Source organism: Aulonocara stuartgranti (assembly GCF_965226115.1).
Source record: "Aulonocara stuartgranti genome assembly, chromosome: 10".
Classification (NCBI taxonomy): domain Eukaryota; kingdom Metazoa; phylum Chordata; class Actinopteri; order Cichliformes; family Cichlidae; genus Aulonocara; species Aulonocara stuartgranti.
Window position 1 is genome coordinate 32,280,534 of NC_138946.1, and position 19,426 is coordinate 32,299,959.

Sequence of the window (19,426 nt, forward strand, 5' to 3'; positions counted from 1 at the left end):
GAATCAACAACAACAACAATAATAATAATTGTGGAAAAAACACACAAAGAAAATCTTCAAATATGTGATTAAATCTGCTTTAAATCAGCTATGAGGTCAATTCTGGAAAAGGAAAAATGGACGCTTGTTTTCTTTGTTTGAGAGCTTGAAAATAGGAATAGTTTTACATTTTATTTCTAGAACTTTCATAAAGAGGGAAAACAACTTTAACCTGAGTTCACTGAGCTATATAAATCCAATCCATTATTATTATTATTATTATTATTATTATTATTATTATTATTATTATTATTATTATTATTATTATTAAAATCTGATAATTACAGATGTTGGGGCTGTTCTAATTATCTCATGAACAATTTCCTCTGCAAACTGCAACAATGATTCAACATCAGTGTTTTGGGGTTTTTTGTACATGTAACACTGTCATGAGCAATCAAAGCCAGAGTTCCCATCTTCACCATAAAAGGAGCATTTCGTTAGTCACTGACGGCAGGTAGTTACTCAACACATCCAAACTCCAGCCTATATAACAGCTTCTCACAGCACTGAGACACAAGTTGCACACAACGAGGAAGCATGAAGACTTTGACTCTGAGCATTCTGCTTGGCCTGGCAGTGGCAGTTTACTGCATGCCAGTATCTCAGATTACTGGGCAAGATGAAAGTTTTGCAAAGGTATGTGTACTTGGCTGTTTTTTATTTTTTGGCATAGGCTAGAGTGGACAAACGTTGTGATTATTTTAATTGTCCATCCCATGTTGTTATTTGTCTTGTTTCTTGAGCTTAAACATGCTGACAGATATTTGAGTGTAAAGCTCTGAATATTTCTCTCTTCCAGAACTACCTGAAGAAATTCTTCAACCTCACAGAGGAGGAGGGTCCAGCTGTCAGAAGGGGCATCAGCCCGCTGAACAAGAAGCTGGCTGAGATGCAGAGATTCTTTGGTCTCCAGATCACCGGGTCTCTGGATGCTGACACTTTGGCCATGATGAAGAAGCCCCGCTGTGGGGTTCCCGATGAACAGGTCGCTCGTTTCTCCACTTTTGAAAACAACCTCAAATGGAAGAAAAACAGCCTCACATACAGGTGAATGATCTAAAGACACAACATAACACACAACGTGAGAAAATGTGACCACACTAATGATTTTCTTGGATATTGTTGTGCTCTGCAGGATAGAGAACTACACACCTGACATGTCTGTGGCAGAGGTGGATGACTCCATAGACAAAGCTCTGCAGGTGTGGGCCAAAGTCACTCCACTGAGGTTCACAAGGATCTACAGCGGCATTGCTGATATTATGATCTCCTTTGGTCGCTGGGGTGAGTCTAAAAACACACTAAGTAATATAATCACTGAACGTTTTTATTGTATTATTGCACAAGACATGACCATCCCACCTATCTCACCATCTCACCTATATTTTTTAGTGTTTTTTTTGTTTTGTTTGGCCAAGTCTAATACCACTATCTTCTAACAGCACATGGTGATGGTTACCCCTTTGATGGCCCTGATGGCACTCTCGCCCACGCATTTGCTCCCGGTGATGGCATTGGAGGGGATGCCCATTTTGATGAAGATGAAACGTTCACGTTCCGCTCAAACACGGGTAAGTTTGTTTACTTTTATGAACTGTGGTGTCCAAATTATTACTCTGTAGTGTGCGACCTGAGTTATCCTTAGCTGTAACCAATTGTCATTCTGTGTTTTCTACTTCAGGCTACGTCCTCTTTATGGTTGCTGCCCATGAATTTGGTCACTCTCTGGGCTTGTCTCACTCCAATGACCCCGGTGCTCTCATGTACTCAGTGTACTCATACAGTAACCCTGACACCTATGTTCTTCCCCGGGATGACGTTAATGGCATCCAGTCCCTCTATGGTGAGTGCTAAATTCTTTTTTTGGTTTTATTCAATTAAAAATATTTGAGTTGACCAAAATCTTAGAAGAGCCTGTGCATAAATAATTTTACAACTTACAACAGTGTGATATTTATTAAATTACTTCCAGGTCCAAATCCAGATCCCGTTAAGCCTGGACCTACAGCCCCCACTACTCCTGATGCCTGTGATTCAACGATGGTTTTGGATGCTGTTGCCACAATGCGAGGAGAGATGCTCTTCTTCAAGGACAGGTATCACAAAATAAATGCTTGAATACCTGAGTGAGAAATCTCTCATAGCAGAGCTGGCTTCTGACATTGGCTGATTGGTCATTTACATTAATTTACATTTTGTGCATGTGTTCACAGATTAGTCTGGCGCAAACACCCTCAGATCAGCACACCTATACAAACTCTCATCTCAGCTAACTGGCCCGATGCCCCTGTTAATATTGATGCTGCTTATGAGAGCCAAAAATTAGACCGTGTCTTACTTTTTAAAGGTATGCTTTCTCAGTGTCCACCTAATGCAGCACTCCTTTGAAGTCAGCATTTTTGTGCCTTTACATAGCTTTACTATAAAGTCTACTTCTTATTTGTTCACAGATCAGCAGGTGTGGGCTTTCAGCGGCTATGATCTTGTAAGTGGCTATCCTAAACCAATATCCAGCTTTGGTCTGCCCAAAACAGTGAAGAAAGTTGATGCGGCCCTCTATGACGAACAAAGTGGGAAGACTCTGTTCTTTGTAGGCAGTGAATACTACAGGTGTGTTCCACTAAGACCTGAGAAAATTAGGCAACTGATTTTCATACAGCAGCTTACAAGTTGTATTACAAATGTTAGATGAATCTAAATACATTTTTCTTTTCCCAGTTATAATGAGGCCACAAAGACGATGGATAAGGGATTCCCCAAACAGGTGGATGAGACCTTCTTGGGAATGACCTCCAAAGTGACTGCAGCTCTGCAGCAAGGAGGTGAGCAGCAATTCAGGCTTGAAGACCACTGAAACGAGACAATGATATCTGTTTTTTATATTTCTGTTTTTATCTTTTGAGTTTACATGTAATGAATGATTGCTATTTTAACATGTTTAAAAATCCCTCTGGTCTGTTATGCAGCACTAACATGTAGCATCTCTGTTCTGCAGGGTACACCTACCTCTACAGTGGACCACAAATGTTTGAGTATGCCATGTGGAGCGGGAGGCTGTACCGTGTGCTGTCGAACAGCTACTTCTTGCCCTGCTACTATAAGCCAGTTTTCTAACTTGTTTACAGAAGATTTTGAATGTTAAATAAGGCACAGTAAAAAAAATAAAGAGAAACTGTATCAATATAATTTTGGATATCTAATATTATTGTTGAACAATTACCAGCAGCTTATGTACTTAATTTTGTTTTTGTTATGTTAATCATTGCTTCATTGAGGTTCACCTTTTTATTTTGTTTTATTTATGGCACAGTCATTATGTAATTCTTTCACTCGCTAATTGTTTTTGTTGTGTTTTCAACTTTAATTACTGTGACTTTATGTATACAAAAGATCAAATGGAGTGCAGTAAAATTAAATTGACATCATCAATAAGCACATTTTAAGTATGTTACTGTTGTGTTACAATGTTACAACCAAAGGTGGATAAAGTACACACACTGGTAATGTAAGAATAAGTACAGATCTTTTATTTACAAAATACTGATGCAAAAGTTGAAGAAGTGCTTCCTTACCTCTCATATATAATCCAAGTATAAAAGAAAAAGTATCTCTTTGGAGTTATTTTTAGCTAACTTAAACTCAGTCATATTATAATAAAAATATACAATAGAAAGTTCTTACGAATGTAGAGTCGGTAGAATAAAAGTGATATAGAGATAAATGACTACTAAAATATTAGGGGTGCAACGATACACAAAATTCACGGTTCGGTTCGGTTCGATACTTTGGTGTCACGGTTCGATATTTTTTTCGATACAAAAAAAATGTTCATGCCTTTTTAATTTGTCATTTATTAAAATTATAACTATATATTTTAACTCAAAAGTACAGTTTTTAAATTTAATGTTGCTGAAACAACAAAGTAATAAAAAATATATATATATATATATATCTGATTGAGGAATCACTCATCTTTGGAAAAGAGAGTTTATTACAGAGAAATGGCTCTTACCAAAATAAAAGCTATACGCTTCTTCTGGGCTATATTCTCAGCAGCATATTAAACATATCAGTTCCCCATGAGGAGAATCATGTGCTAACGGCTGTCTAAATGACTCGGGTAAAGTTTGTAGCATGCGTGCTTGTTGTTTTTGTCTGCTTCCACTTGTCTTTGCACGAGGATGATGTCGGAGTAAATGTGCAGTCATATTCGTTGTGTTCCCACTAGTGCTGTCAGCGTTAATCTCGTTGAAATGACGTTAACGCCACAACGCGGCAAGTTTACGAGCTACCGCGGATCGCCCCGTGCCTGGGGCTGGACAGCCAACACGTTAACGAGCTAACTGCGCTAACGCAGTAGTTCCCACCAATGTAATTGAGCATTGCACATCCGACATACTGTTTTACTTTAGTCCATGACGCGCTTACCTTCAGGGTCATATTTCACATGAAAACCAAAATAGTTCCAAACGCCAGATCTGAATGAGGGTGGGGGAGGTTCAATTTGCCATGTTGCAAGGAGAGCTAAACTTCTGTCTCGCTAGCTTGCCCTGCGCTCAGTGAATCTGCGTTCGACTACTCCGCCTAGGCTGCACTGTCGAGCGCAGATCCACTGAGCGCTCAACACAGACAGCATCGTCAGAAGGAAAGTTGATCAAATAAATTAAAAATTTGTATTGTTCAATACATATGAGTACCGAACCGAAAGCACTGTATCGAACGGTTCAATATCGATACGAGTATCGTTGCACCCCTATAACATATATCAGGATGTGAGAACTAATAACTGAGTAGTGTTAAATATCAACACTTCATTGAGTTCTTCTGATCCCTCAGAGGCATCTGATGGAAGACAAAACACTGTTCAGTAGACCATTTCACACTTTATTCTCTTACACAATACTTCTAGAAGGGTGATGCGTCCTGCATGACACATTGCCGTGGATCTCCAAATGGTGGTGCGCCCCTAACAGTTTTATTACAGAAGCTTGAAACTGTGAGATGGTGTGCAGTTGTGGGTCAGCAGAGTGAAGAGTAGGGGGCTCAACACAAATCCTTGGGGAACCCCTGTATTCAGTGTTCTTGTGCTGGAGGTGTTGCTGCTGACCCCGTGCTGTCTTACTGTCAGGAAATCCAGCAGCCAAAGCGAGGTGCTGATCCCCAGCAGATCCAGTTTGTGAATTAGTTGCTGGGGAATGCTGAACTGAAGCCTATGAACAGCATTCTAATGGTCGAGCGGTTTGACCAGTATGCGAACTGAAATGGATCCAGGTTGGGGGGGAAGAGATGTCTTGATTTGATGCATGACTAACTGTTCAAAGCACTTCATAATGATGGGGGGAGTGCGACCGGATGGCAGTCGTTAAAGCAGGAGGGAGATGACTTCTTTGGTACAGGAATGATGGTGGAGGCTTTGAGGCATGTGCAAGCCTGGGTCAGTGATGTATTAAAGATGTCTGTGAAGACATCTGTGAGTTTTGCAGCACAGTCCCTCAGTGCTCGTCCAGGGATGTTGTCAGGACCTGGGGCCTTGCGTGTGTTGATCCTGGCAAGGGATCTCCACAAACTGTCTGGGGATAGTGTCACCACCTGATTGTTCGGGGAGCGGGGGGTTGAATCTTCTCTGCAGGGGAGAAGTTCTGTGCCTCAAAGCAAATAAAGAATTTGTTTAGCTCATCTGATAAAGGGGTGGAACTGACAGCAGTCTGTGGAGTGGGCTTGTAGTCTGTGATGGTTTGTATTTCTTGCCACAGCCTCTGAGTGTCTCTGCTGTCGCTTGCTTATTACCCACCAGTCTACTGTTGTTTACAGCACTGTTACACCCCTGAAAACAGGGGGAAAAGAATCACGAGAGTGATTATGACTTGCGTCTCTCATGCAGTAGTTTATTGCAGTGAAAATGAGCAGAAACGTTTCACATTCTGTACTGCTAAATGTCACATGGTGGAAGAAAAACACTAATTAATAAACCGAAATACTAAAGTGCTTACTATACATATACTTGAGCAGGTTTCCTGACAAAATGGCTGACAATCGCGGCATTTTTAGCTCCTGCAGTTATCGTAATGGCCATTACACAGTACAAAACACAGCTCAAAACCACCACGCACATGTGCACAAAACTGTAATATAATGCTTCTAACGCTTACAAAACAATGAAGGATTACCTCTTAAATATCTTAACAGTGTACACATTGAAAATATATCAACTTTTAAACACTTTTACCTGAAAACAGGGGGAAAAGAATCACGAGAGTGATTATGACTTGCGTCTCTCATGCAGTAGTTTATTGCAGTGAGGAGAACGCGCGAAAGCCCCCTAGTGGAGGATAGAGACATTACTAATCGATCCCAGAAAAGGCTTACTAGCCGATCACTGATGTATAGATTGCAGTTCTCTTAAATAACATGAAAGCCATTAATATAACATGAAAAATAATAAACTCTTAACCACTTTCTTACCATATTTACATTATTTGCATCCTTATATCAACAGATATGAATTAGTATTAACTGAACAGTTTTATATGCAGTAGTTCTTCAATCTGTCACATTGACCGCTGTTTTTTTTTTTTTTTCCAATGACTGCCGACTAGAAAGGCTCATTTCTGCTGTTCAATACCGAAGAAATTTAAACTTTTTTAAAATTATGCCAAATTTTGCTCTACTGCAGAATATTTTTAAGGTTATCTGCTATAAAAAGTCAGGTCAGGAAAATCTCCATCCATCCATCCATCCATCCATCCATCTTCATCCGCTTTATCCGGGGCCGGGTCGCGGGGGCAGCAGCCTAAGCAAAGAGGCCCAGACCTCCCTCTCCCCAGCCACCTCCTCCAGCTTATCCGGGGGAATACCAAGGCGTTCCCAGGCCAGCCGAGAGATATAATCTCTCCAGCGTGTCCTGGGTCTGCCCCGGGGCCTCCTCCCGGTGGGACATGCCTGGAACACCTCACCCAGGAGGCGCCCAGGGGGCATCCTTGTCAGATGCCCGAACCACCTCAGCTGGCTCCTTTCGATGTGGAGCAGCAGCTGCTCTACTCTGAGCCCCTCCCGGATGGCCGAACTTCTCACCCTATCTCTAAGGGAGAGGCCAGCCACTCTTCGGAGGAAGCTCATTTCTGCCGCTTGTATCCGCGATCTCGTTCTTTCGGTCACTACCCACAGCTCGTGGCCATAGGTGAGGGTAGGGACGTAGATCGACCGGTAAATTGAGAGCTTCGCTTTTACACTCAGCTCCCTCTTCACCACGACGGACCGGTGCAGCGTCCGCATTACTGCAGCTGCAGCCCCAATCCGTCTGTCGATCTCCGGCTCCCTTCTCCCATCACTCGAGAACAAGACCCCGAGATACTTGAACTCCTCCACTTGGGGCAGGAACTCATCCCCGACCCGGAGTGGGCACTCCACCCTTTTCCGGCTGAGAACCATGGCCTCAGATTTGGAGGTGCTGATCCTCATTCCCGCTGCTTCACACTCGGCTGCGAACCGTTCCAGTGCGAGCTGGAGGCCCTCACCCGATGAAGCCAACAGAACCACATCATCTGCAAAAATCAGAGATGAGATTCTGAGGCCACCAAAGCGAAAGCCCTCCGCCACTTGGCTGCGCCTAGAAATTCTGTCCATAAAAATTATGAACAGAACTGGAGACAAAGGGCAGCCCTGGCGGAGCCCATCACCCACTGGGAACGAGTCCGACTTATTGCCGGCAATGCGAACCAAGCTCTTGCAACGGTTGTATAGGGATCGAATGGCCCGTAGCAATGGGCCAGACACCCCATATTCCCGCAACACCTCCCACAGGACACCCCGAGGGACACGGTCGAATGCCTTCTCCAAGTCCACAAAACACATGTAGACTGGTTGGGCAAACTCCCATGCACCCTCAAGTATCCTGGAGAGGATAAAGAGCTGGTCCAGTGTTCCGCGACCAGGACGAAAACCGCATTGTTCCTCCTGTATCCGAGGTTCGACTAACGGACGAACTCTCCTTTCCAGCACCCTGGCATAGACTTTCCCAGGGAGGCTGAGGAGTGTGATCCCCCTGTAGTTGGAACACACCCTCCGGTCCCCCTTCTTAAAGATGGGGACCACCACCCCGGTCTGCCAGTCCACAGGTACTGCCCCTGATCTCCACGCAACATTGCAGAGGCGTGTCAACCAGGACAGCCCTACAACGTCCAGAGCCTTCAGGAACTCGGGGCGGACCTCATCAACACCAGGGGCTCTGCCACCAAGGAGTTGTTTAACTGCCTCAGTGACCTCGCCCCCGGAAATTGGCGGGTCATTCCCCTCATCCCCAGACTCTGCTTCCTCCTCGGGAGACGTGTCAGTGGGATTAAGGAGGTCCTCGAAGTATTCCTTCCACCGCCCGACAATTTTCTCAGTCGACGTCAGCAGCGCTCCGCCAGCACTATACACAGTGCAGGTAGAGCACCGCTTTCCCCTCCTGAGACGTCTGACGGTTTGCCAGAATCTCTTCGAGGCAGTCCGAAAGTCTTTTTCCATGGCCTCTCCGAACTCCTCCCACACCCGAGTTTTTGCTTCAGCCACTGCCCGAGCCGCATTCCGCTTGGCCTGTCGATACCTGTCGGCTGCCTCCGGAGTCCCACAGGCTAACCAAGCCTGATAGGACTCCTTCTTCAGCCTGGTGGCTCCCTTCACCTCTGGTGTCCACCATTTGGTTCGGGGATTACCACCACGGCAGGCACCAACCACCTTGCGGCCGCAGCTCAATGCAGCAGCTTCGGCAATGGAGACGCTGAACATGGTCCATTCGGACTCAATGTCCCCAGTCTCCCTCGGAATGCTGTTGAAGCTCTGCCGGAGGTGTGCGTTGAAGATCTCGCGGACTGGGGCCTCTGCTAGACGTTCCCAGCACACCCTCACTACGCGTTTAGGTGCACCAGGTCTGTCCAGTGTCCTCCCCCGCCACCTGATCCAACTCACCACCAGGTGGTGATCAGTTGACAGCTCAGCCCCTCTCTTTACCCGAGTGTCCAGAACATATGGTCGCAGGTCTGCTGATACGATTACAAAATCGATCATCGACCTACGGCCTAGAGCGTCCTGGTGCCACGTGCACTTATGGACACTCTTATGTTCGAACAGGGTGTTTGTTATGGCCAAACTGTGATTAGCACAGAAGTCCAATAACAAAGCACCGCTCGGGTTCAGATCAGGGAGGCCGTTCCTCCCAATCACGCCCCTCCAGGTCTCGCTGTCGTTACCCACGTGAGCATTGAAGTCTCCCAGCAGGACAACAGAGTCTCCAGGTGGAGCACCCTCCAGCACCCCCCCCCCCCCCCCCCCCCCCCAGGGACTCTAAGAAGGCTGGGTACTCTGAACTGCCACTCAGTGCATAAGCGCAGATGACTGTCAGGACCCGTTCCCCGACCCTAAGGCGCAGGGAACAAACCCTCTCGTCCACCGGGAAAAACCCCAACGTACCGGCAGCAAGCCGAGGGGATATTAGAATACCCACCCCAGCCCGCCGCCTCTCACCAGGGGCAATTCCAGACTGAGACAGAGTCCAGCCCCTCTCCAGGAGACTGGTTCCAGAGCCCAAGCCATGTGTAGAGGTGAGCCCGACTATATCTAGCCGATACCTCTCAACCTCACGCACTAACTCAGGCTCCTTCCCCACCAGAGAGGTGACAATGTCCCTATTGCCAGTCTTGGCAGCCGGGGGTCAGTCCGCCAGGGCCTCCGCTCCTGGCCGCCACCCGGCACACAATGCACCCGACCCCTATGGCGCCTCCTGCGGGTGGTGGGCCTGCGGGTGGATAGGCCCATGTCTCCTCTTCGGGCTGTGCCCGGCCGGGCCCCATGGACTAAGGCCCGGCCACCAGACGCTCGCCCTCGGGCACCCTCCCCGGGCCTGGCTCCAGGGCGGGGCCCCGGTAACCCTATCCCGGGCAGGGTAAACTGTTCCCTCGGTGTCCTTTTCATAAGGGTCTTATGAATCGCTCTTTGTCTGGTCCCTCACCCAGGGCCAATTTGCCATGGGAGACCCTACCAGGGGGCAAAAGCCCCCAGACAACATAGCCCCTGGGATCCCTGGGAAAATCTCCTTCATGATATTTTTTTGGTTTTATCCTCAGTTACTGTGATACAAAGCCATGTGCTGTGATGCTTACACCTCTGATGAAGTGTCGGTACTGATAAATGATCAGAATTGTAATATTTCTGACTGTCTGACTCAAAATTGAATCGAATTCAATCGAATCGTTGATCAAATCAAATTGGGACGTTGTGATTTGGAATTGAATCGATTCTAGAAATCAGTGACGATACCCAGCCCTATTTGGTCATATTTGTTGAGCTGCTGAAAAGTTGCATTTGAAGTAACCTCTGTTGTGTCCACATACTATTGCATTTGTTCTGTAGATGCATTTACCAGAAGCGCTAGAGGGCGCTAGTGAGTATGTTGTTCTGGTTGTGGTATTTGAAAGAAGAAAAATAAAAATAAAGAAAGGAGTTATCTCCGGTGATCATCTGTTCCTACCTGCATGTGTGTGTAATGCCTGCTGAACTAACACCATACAACAACCTCCCAGTTCATTCACATCACAGCCCACTTTAATTTCAAAACCTTGTTACAGGTCATCCTATTGATGAATGCATGCGCCATATTTTCAATTACCGTCCATTCATACTGATGGATTATGAATAAATGAATGAATGTTGGAGAGAGAACAGCCAAAAACAAAAATGAACAAAGAACAAGCAGTATACAATCATCAGGTTAATGGCAGGTTAAGCATTACAGAACAAGAAAGAAAAGGCAACTAGCAAAGACAAGGAATCGCAGGGAAGCCTGGGAAATTTTGAAGAGTGGAAAGAATATCAATAAAAGTTTAAAAGGGGGGTAACACAAAAATATATTACCAGGACACATGACCATGATGCAGTTAGGTCTGTAGGTTTTTTGTTTATTTGTAGTTTTGCCTCTTTACACTACCACCTCCGCATGTGTCTGATTTGGCAGCTCTTAAATGTTCTGTTTTGCCCTTCATTTACATCCACATCTCATAACATCCCACAAATATATCAAACAAAAACACTGGGAATGAACTTGAAAAATTGAGGAAACATGGCTCACCTGGCCATGAAACTGTCAAGGTTCCTGGGTGGTTCACCCAGTGTTTTCCAGTGTTTCAGCAGAAACTGCTTAGCCCACCTGTCTCTCAGGGGCCTGCACAGGCTATCGTTTCAAGGCTGTTGCTGCCTCTCAAGCCTCCAGAGTGGCCTCTACCAATGCCTGAAGTGGGAAGAGCATCAAGGTAGATAGATAGATAGATAGATAGATAGATAGATAGATAGATAGATAGATAGATAGATAGATAGATAGATAGATAGATAGATAGATAGATAGATAGATAGATAGATAGATAGATTAGATAGGGACAAACAGTTTTTAAATTGTACCCAAGTCTGTCTTCTGAAGAGTTTGTTAATAAGTTTCTGAGTATGTTTAATAATGGTTCTTGACGCAATGGTTCATAGATTATTTACAACTTTTTTCATTAACTTTCTCAGGCAACCATGTAGAGCAAATTAGCCTTTTCCTATTCGAAGCACCTTAAACACTCCTGGTTTTCGGTCCTCACAGACTTAGTACTCATAATCCCAATATCTATTGTTCTAAAGATTGCATCTCCAGGCAACACGTTTTCACTCCCAAAGCGTAACATTTTATGCTAGGTGACAAATCGTCAGTATATTACGCCTTTGGCCACCTAACACATCCCTATATTAAAATGAGGAAACATAAGAACTGTTTGGAATAAATCTACACATGTACATTTATTTGACTTAAATCGCTTTGGAAAACACTGTCTAACACGATTAAGGTGGAGGTTAAAATTAGGGATAAGGTTAGGGTTAGGCCCGGAATACACAGCTGGAATGTGTGTTACTGCGGGAGCGTCATTCAATTAGATTTCATCCACAATCCGGCACATTACATAGGAACGCAGAAAGGTAACCTTTCGCATTCCCTGGAATGCCTCGGGACGTGACAAATCATCTGTATATTACGCATCGGGAGTGAGAGCGGGCTGCCCTAGGTGGAGTATAAATTGCCATCTACTTTTCCTCAGATCCACCACCCCTTTGGTCAATTCCTCCATTAGAGCCAAAACACCTGAACCCCGTCCCTCCATGCCTCAAGTGTAGCACGATCTTGCAGAAGTGTTCGACAAAGCTTGGTGCTGGGTTCTTTTTCATGACAAAGAAAAAATCAAGGTGACAAACAAGTACCCCTCACCCCTCCTGTAAACTGAATTGGAACTCCTACAAGGCAACACCATTTTCACTAAACTGGACCTTTGTAATGCCTATTACTTGGTAAGGATTAAAGAGGGAGACAAATTTAAAACAGCATTCAAACACATCTTGCGCACTTTGAATACCTTGTTATAGCATTTTGTTTGACCAGTGCTCTGGCAGTTTCCCATTCCCTTGGAAATAATGTGTTTCAATACTTCATTTATCACTTTGTCTTTGTTTAGTTTGATGATATTCCCATTTCCTCTAAGACCCTCCATCATCATTAAAGCCATGGCTGTTTGGTCCTCTAGCACCATCTTAAGAACTGGCTCTGTGTTAGCGGTGAGAAATGTGAGTTTCACACATACTCTGTTTCATTCCTTGTTTTCATTGTGGTTAAAGGACAACTCAAATCTGACCCTGTAAAACACCAACTTTCTACAGTGCAGTTTTGAGATTCCTTTCCAGGCACCTCAACTCCCATTGAGGTTACTTGACAGTGTGAAGTAACCTCAATAGGTCGCCTAATAGGGTAATGCAAGGTCTCACAATGGTTTCACCTGAAACCTGTGGTGATATTGACCCACGCCTTTTTTCACACATTGGCTCAGAAGGGTTGGTTGTGTACAAAAACATTCGTTTACGAACTGAGAAACTGGGATCGAATTATACTTGTCCCTTTGAGTTGACTCTATCATTACTCCTGTCTCTGTCCGGTTGAAATGACCACAGAACAGGAAAAGTCACCATATTTTTCATGTCTCGCAGTCTGGATCAGTCCATTGGCTCCTCACAATTTTGAAAGTTTCTTTGCCTTGCCTGCAAAAGAGTATCTTACCTGCTTTTCCTGTGCTCAGATTTGCTTGGTGTCTGTAAGTAAACATTTGGAATTGAAATGGTTTGGATTCCAAGGAGAACCCAGACGGTGACTAGAACTCTCACTCCTGGAGGAGTATGTTTTTCTGATATGATGAATGGTGAAATGTTGAATGGTGATGGTGACATTTGAAAGATAATTTTCACACTTTGGTTTTTATTTATTGCCAAATCCATGCCACATCTTTGTTATGTCTGAGCTATTTTTTAGCCATTTTGACATCTATCATTCCAGGAACTAACATCTGAGAAAATTGTTGATAAGCTGCCAAAATGGAAATGTCTGGATTTCTTGTCTCACTGTCTCACACGCACACTGTTATGTTTATGGGTGTGGATCTCTGTTTCATCATAGACTGCCCACATACACCTGACTGTGGAGATAGACCTGATGTTTGAATCATAATCTCTGTTTGGAGGGAAACTATGATGACTACTCATATAACGATGGGGTTATCAGCATGGTTTTTACACACTGTACTGCAAAGTTACCAAAACAAAAGCCAAAAGGATGTATAACAATGAGCATCAGCCTTTGATATCCATTCAGTCGTCTCAGCATGGTCTGGAATTTTTTCTTTTTTTTTGAATACTTCATTACCTCATTACCTTAAAAGGCAGCAGATAGAGAGTACTATTCTTGAGAAGGAGGAAGAGTCCCTGAAGTGTTTGGGTAATTTCAGTCATGACAACTCAACATTCAGTAGTAAAAGATCTTCTGCCTACAACAACCTCTGTGATTCAATCTCTGTGATTCATGCATCAGATCATCAAGCTGCAGTAACAAGTCATAGGTTGAGTTATCAGTTCCCATCAGGTTCCGCTGCAATCACAGTGGACAAACTGGCTTTTTAATGAGGTTTTCTGACTTCTGGAACAGAAGCATAAACATTGTAAGAATGCTGGAAATAGGTACTGTTACTACAGTAGAGTAGTGTATTTTGAAGCCTGTTTCTAAATATGAGAAATTTTAAAAAGTGACAATTTCAGTTTCTAATTGTAAAAGCATGAACACTATACCACTGAAGTATGATTCACAAAATATCTATGACGTTCAATGAATTTGCCCCAAATAAGGTTAAAAAAACCTCTTTTTTCTTGCTGTCATGCAGTCAAAATCCTGACGAGTCTCTGATTCATGTCACAACAGCACTCATATATATACAAAATGATGAAAATGCATACTTTCTTTTTTTTGGTTCTGTTGATGCATTACAAGCTCTCTTGTTTTCCAAGACAGTCATCGTGCCCCACTACCGGTGGACCTTATACAAGACTTCTTGTAATCCTTATACGAGACGATTGCGGATGACTGATGCAGTCTGTGTTAAAATCTGTTAACATCAGCTCATTGTGTAATGGAGTGTTGTAATATTGACCCATATAATTGCCCCCAAAATAGGTACTCATATATGCAATCATGGAGACACAAAAGAAATGATCATCATGTGGTGCATATTTAAACCATAGAAAAAACTTTTTTCAAAGTGTTTCATTTTATGTTTTCTTAAAAAATAAAAGAAGAAAAGAAGAAGGACCTAATAGACACTTAATAGATACTTTTTCATAACAGGTACTAACTGGTCATAGTTTACACATGTACTAGCTGGGTTTTTTTTAGCATTGTTCAGTATATCTAAGACACAATCCAAACGATACTACCATCAGTGTCCAATACTGAAAAGAATGGCAGCACTGTTGTGCACCACATGCAAAATTGAGAGTAAACAGAGGGTTTGTTGACAGCACGATATATCTTGTTTGGGTTTAGCCTCAGGACACATTGCTCACTTATCAGTAGAAAAAATAATCTAGGTACTCCCTTTTGTGATGGATTCGATAAATATCTTCTGACTTGTGCTAAACCGCCTTAAGCAAAATTTACAGTGTCTGTTGTAATATAACTTCGAACAACATGCAAAATTAGGAAACATATTCAAAGTAAAATGGCAAATATACAATAAATGTTTCATCTCCCTCCTGTTTAAATACATAGAGACAATATTGTCTGAATGAGTATCAGCAAAACACTGATGAAGAAATACACTAGCATGATCCTACAATGATATGTACAGCAGTCAAAACTCACTGGTTTTATTATCCCTTACTGTTTCACTATTAACATAATATTTGGTTTAAAAATCTGTAGTTTTGGTATGTAATGTTTTGTAATGTGTCATCTCATAATCACAGAGTTGATTTGGGAATTTTCTATCTGTGCTGATCTTCTCCTCAGTCATGTCATCCTAAATATAACTATTACTGAGTCATCAGCTCTACGATACTTCCCCTCCACAGCCTATATAACACCAGACTTCAATGTATGCACACAAGTCAAAACAGTGAAGAAGTATGAGGTCTCTCACCGGGTGTATTCTGTTCAGTCTGGCGACTGCAGTTCTCTCTGTGCCGCTTTCTGAAGTTTCTGTGGAAGATGAAAGTTTTGCAAAGGTATGTATATGTTTCCTTTGCTTGTCCTATAATTGTAACACAAGTCCTAGGATTATGGGGTATTAAGAATATTGTTCAGATCTCATGTTTTTTGACAGAACTACCTGAAGAAATTCTTCAACCTCACAGAGGAGGAGGGTCCAGCTGTCAGAAGGGGCATCAGCCCGCTGAACAAGAAGCTGGCTGAGATGCAGAGATTCTTTGGTCTCCAGATCACCGGGTCTCTGGATGCTGACACTTTGGCCATGATGAAGAAGCCCCGCTGTGGGGTTCCCGATGAACAGGTCGCTCGTTTCTCCACTTTTGAAAACAACCTCAAATGGAAGAAAAACAGCCTCACATACAGGTGAATGATCTAAAGACACAACATAACACACAACGTGAGAAAATGTGACCACACTAATGATTTTCTTGGATATTGTTGTGCTCTGCAGGATAGAGAACTACACACCTGACATGTCTGTGGCAGAGGTGGATGACTCCATAGACAAAGCTCTGCAGGTGTGGGCCAAAGTCACTCCACTGAGGTTCACAAGGATCTACAGCGGCATTGCTGATATTATGATCTCCTTTGGTCGCTGGGGTGAGTCTAAAAACACACTAAGTAATATAATCACTGAACGTTTTTATTGTATTATTGCACAAGACAGGATCATCCCACCTATCAGTCAGGAACACTAAGCTTTTTTAGTGTCTGTGTTTTGTTTGGCCAACCCTGAAACTACTATCTTCTAACAGCACATGGTGATGGTTACCCCTTTGATGGCCCTGATGGCACTCTCGCCCACGCATTTGCTCCCGGTGATGGCATTGGAGGGGATGCCCATTTTGATGAAGATGAAACGTTCACGTTCCGCTCAAACACGGGTAAGTTTGTTTACTTTTATGAACTGTGGTGTCCAAATTATTACTCTGTAGTGTGCGACCTGAGTTATCCTTAGCTGTAACCAATTGTCATTCTGTGTTTTCTACTTCAGGCTACGTCCTCTTCATTGTCGCCGCCCATGAGTTTGGTCACTCTCTGGGCTTAGGTCATTCCAATGTCCCTGGTGCCCTAATGTACCCAACGTACTCCTACAGAAACCCTGACACCTTTGTTCTGCCTCAGGATGATGTTAGGGGCATTCAGTACCTCTATGGTGAGTACTGAGGGTCTGAATATTGCTTTGGTATTGCTGCTCGTTTTGACCTTTGGTGGATTGTGAAGCAGGGCTTCCCAAAACGTATCTTTTGAATTCTAGGTTCAAACTCTAGGAAGGATCCCTCTGTGGATGATCCCAAGCCTCCCACTACTCCTGATGCCTGTGATTCTACCATGGTATTGGATGCTGTCACAACCCACAGAGGAGAGATTATCTTCTTCAAAGACAGGTTTCAGATATGCGCCGCAGCAGAGTGCTAAAACATCTAAATCCACAGTTTAGTAATGATTGTTTGATGGCTCATGTTTGCCTCTATTTATTATCAGCTTCTTGTGGCGTAGCTTCCCCCAGAGCCAGACTCCACAGCAAAGCCTCATCAGAAGCTTGTGGCCCAGTGCCCCTGTGGACATCGATGCTGCGTATGAGAGCCGACAGTTAGACACAGTGTTTCTGTTCAAAGGTACTGGTTTCTCCTTATCTATGTAAGAAACACATTCCATATTTTGGAATCTAACTTAAGCGTTTTCAATCGTTTTCTACAGGTCGCAAAGTGTGGGCCTTCACTGGCAACCAGCCCGTGCGGGGCTACCCTAAAACACTAACTGCTTTTGGTCTGCCAAAAGGAGTGAGGAAAATCGACGCTGCCCTTCATGATGTAAACTCTGGCAAAACTCTCTTCTTTGTAGGCAATAATTACTTCAGGTGAGTTGAAAGTTTACCAGTTCCAATTTTCACTGTGAGCTACTCTATACTATTAACGTCAACTGGATCAATCTATTTTCTGTTTTTCTCCAGTTATGATGAGTCCAGAAAGACTATGGAGCAGGGATATCCCAGACTGGTGAATCAGGCCTTTGCAGGCCTGACCAGAAGAGTTACGGCAGCTTTCCAGCACAAAGGTGAGTGGTCCTCACTGCTAACCTGAAATTAGAGATTTTAAAAAATGTCTTGCCAGACTAAAAGTCATGCTACTGTCATTGTAATTTCCACACTTTTAACATAACAGCAGAACCAGAAGCAGCTCTAAAACCTCTTGAAAACTCTTTAACTCTTAAACTATATGCTCCAGTGTAAAACCGAAAAGTAGCACCTACTTTATAATGAGTCTAAAAACATAACCTCCCCGAACAACAGTTAAGTATTAAGTACTGAGCTTAGAGACAGTAGTAGGTGGATTTTTTTGGCAAAGTCTGCTGGCTGTATTTATGCTTTAAGCTAAGCTAACCGTCTTTTAGTTTAGTGTAACCAACACATGAAAGCAGTGGCCTCATGTATATCATTGAATTAAGACAATGTATTATTTTTGTGAACCATTTCTTTAACTAGTATTTAGACTAACACTAAGCCATTGTTCTGCAGGTTACACTTACATTTACAGTGGACCCTACATGTATGAGTACGACCTGGGGACTGGGACACGGCACCGTGTGTTGAGGAACAGTTACTTCCTGCGCTGCACGAACCCCTAGACGAATGGGTCTTTGTTTTTACAGTATGTAGTAATTGTGCAAACTAAGACAAAAATCTGTAAACAAAGCCTACAGTATTATTCAAGTACTTCACTGAAAACGTTTAAACTGCACTTTTCTCAATTTCTTTTTAAACATATAATAAAAGTGGGGCTTAAGGAGTCAGTACTATGATCTATAAATATATGATCTACACATCCTTGCCTCTGCTAAATTATTTTGATCCCAGGTGGACACAAAATCTTTGCCCTTGCCTGAGTAATTCATTGTACTTTAACAACAGTTACAGCTCAAATAAGATTGTTTAGTGCTGCAAGTTTTGCTGAAACAAAACAAAACTAGTTTATACTGGAAACAACTAAATTAAAAACTGATATTGGTATCCTGATATGACTGAACACCCTCTAAAGATTTTGAGAATATTAAAGAGAAATTGAACCACTGACCAAGTAGTATTATGTTAAAGGGGGATTTAATACTGCATTGTGCTATAGCTGCAGAAGGTATGAGATTGATGAGCACTGCATTAAGTAATTAATTTTGAGAATATTTTAATGACCTTCTAAATGCAGCTTCAAATTTATTTTCTAAATGTGTTTTGTTGTAATTGCTCAGATGACTTCATTTTAAAAGGAGCATTCACTAATAAATACACGAAATGACTTCATTGTCTTTAGACTGTTGTTTCTTAACTATGATATGAAAAATGACTGTATGAATTTTAAATAACTGATGGCTACATGTCTTATTTATATAAAAGCTGAACTGTTTAAAAACATCTGATACTTTTTGGTTATTATATCCAATATAAATAATACATTCTCACACAATATAATAAATACATAACATGGCTTCTTGGCATAACAACACATCTGTACGGAGCAGAATGTCATGGTCATGGGTCATTGATTCAGTGCTTTGTGTTCATGGACTTCTTGACTAATCATTATGATGTTTCTAGAGTGACTCATATTTATTAGTTTAGTTTTTTTTGGAAAAAGGGGAAAAAACAACCTCTGCTTACCACACAGCCTGACACAGAAATCTGTACATAGACCCCCCCCCACCACACACACACACACACACACACACGGTGCTGATGAAATACCCTGATGTCCTGCTTCAAGGCTTTTCAGACTGAAATCAACATGTTCTTGTTGATGAAGTGAACATGCA

General features: G+C 42.9%; 2 protein-coding genes across 2 annotated transcripts; both read left to right on the forward strand.

The window, feature by feature from the left end:
- Positions 1-514: 514 nt before the first annotated feature.
- On the forward strand, positions 515-3,632 carry LOC309716412 (collagenase 3-like). Its single transcript, XM_082550210.1, has 10 exons — positions 515-678; positions 842-1,089; positions 1,178-1,326; positions 1,485-1,613; positions 1,724-1,885; positions 2,015-2,138; positions 2,256-2,389; positions 2,493-2,652; positions 2,761-2,864; positions 3,038-3,632. The coding sequence occupies exons 1-10, from the start codon at positions 580-582 to the stop codon at positions 3,154-3,156; spliced, it is 1,428 nt and encodes a 475-aa protein (XP_082406336.1). The 5' UTR covers positions 515-579; the 3' UTR covers positions 3,157-3,632.
- Positions 3,633-15,540: 11,908 nt separating this feature from the next.
- On the forward strand, positions 15,541-18,250 carry LOC309716223 (collagenase 3-like; the record flags this gene model as incomplete). Its single annotated transcript, XM_082549901.1, has 10 exons — positions 15,541-15,639; positions 15,738-15,985; positions 16,074-16,222; positions 16,378-16,506; positions 16,617-16,778; positions 16,881-17,010; positions 17,108-17,241; positions 17,324-17,483; positions 17,577-17,680; positions 18,141-18,250. 10 exons carry the CDS (start codon positions 15,541-15,543, stop codon positions 18,248-18,250), a joined length of 1,425 nt encoding a protein of 474 aa, XP_082406027.1.
- Positions 18,251-19,426: the final 1,176 nt, after the last annotated feature.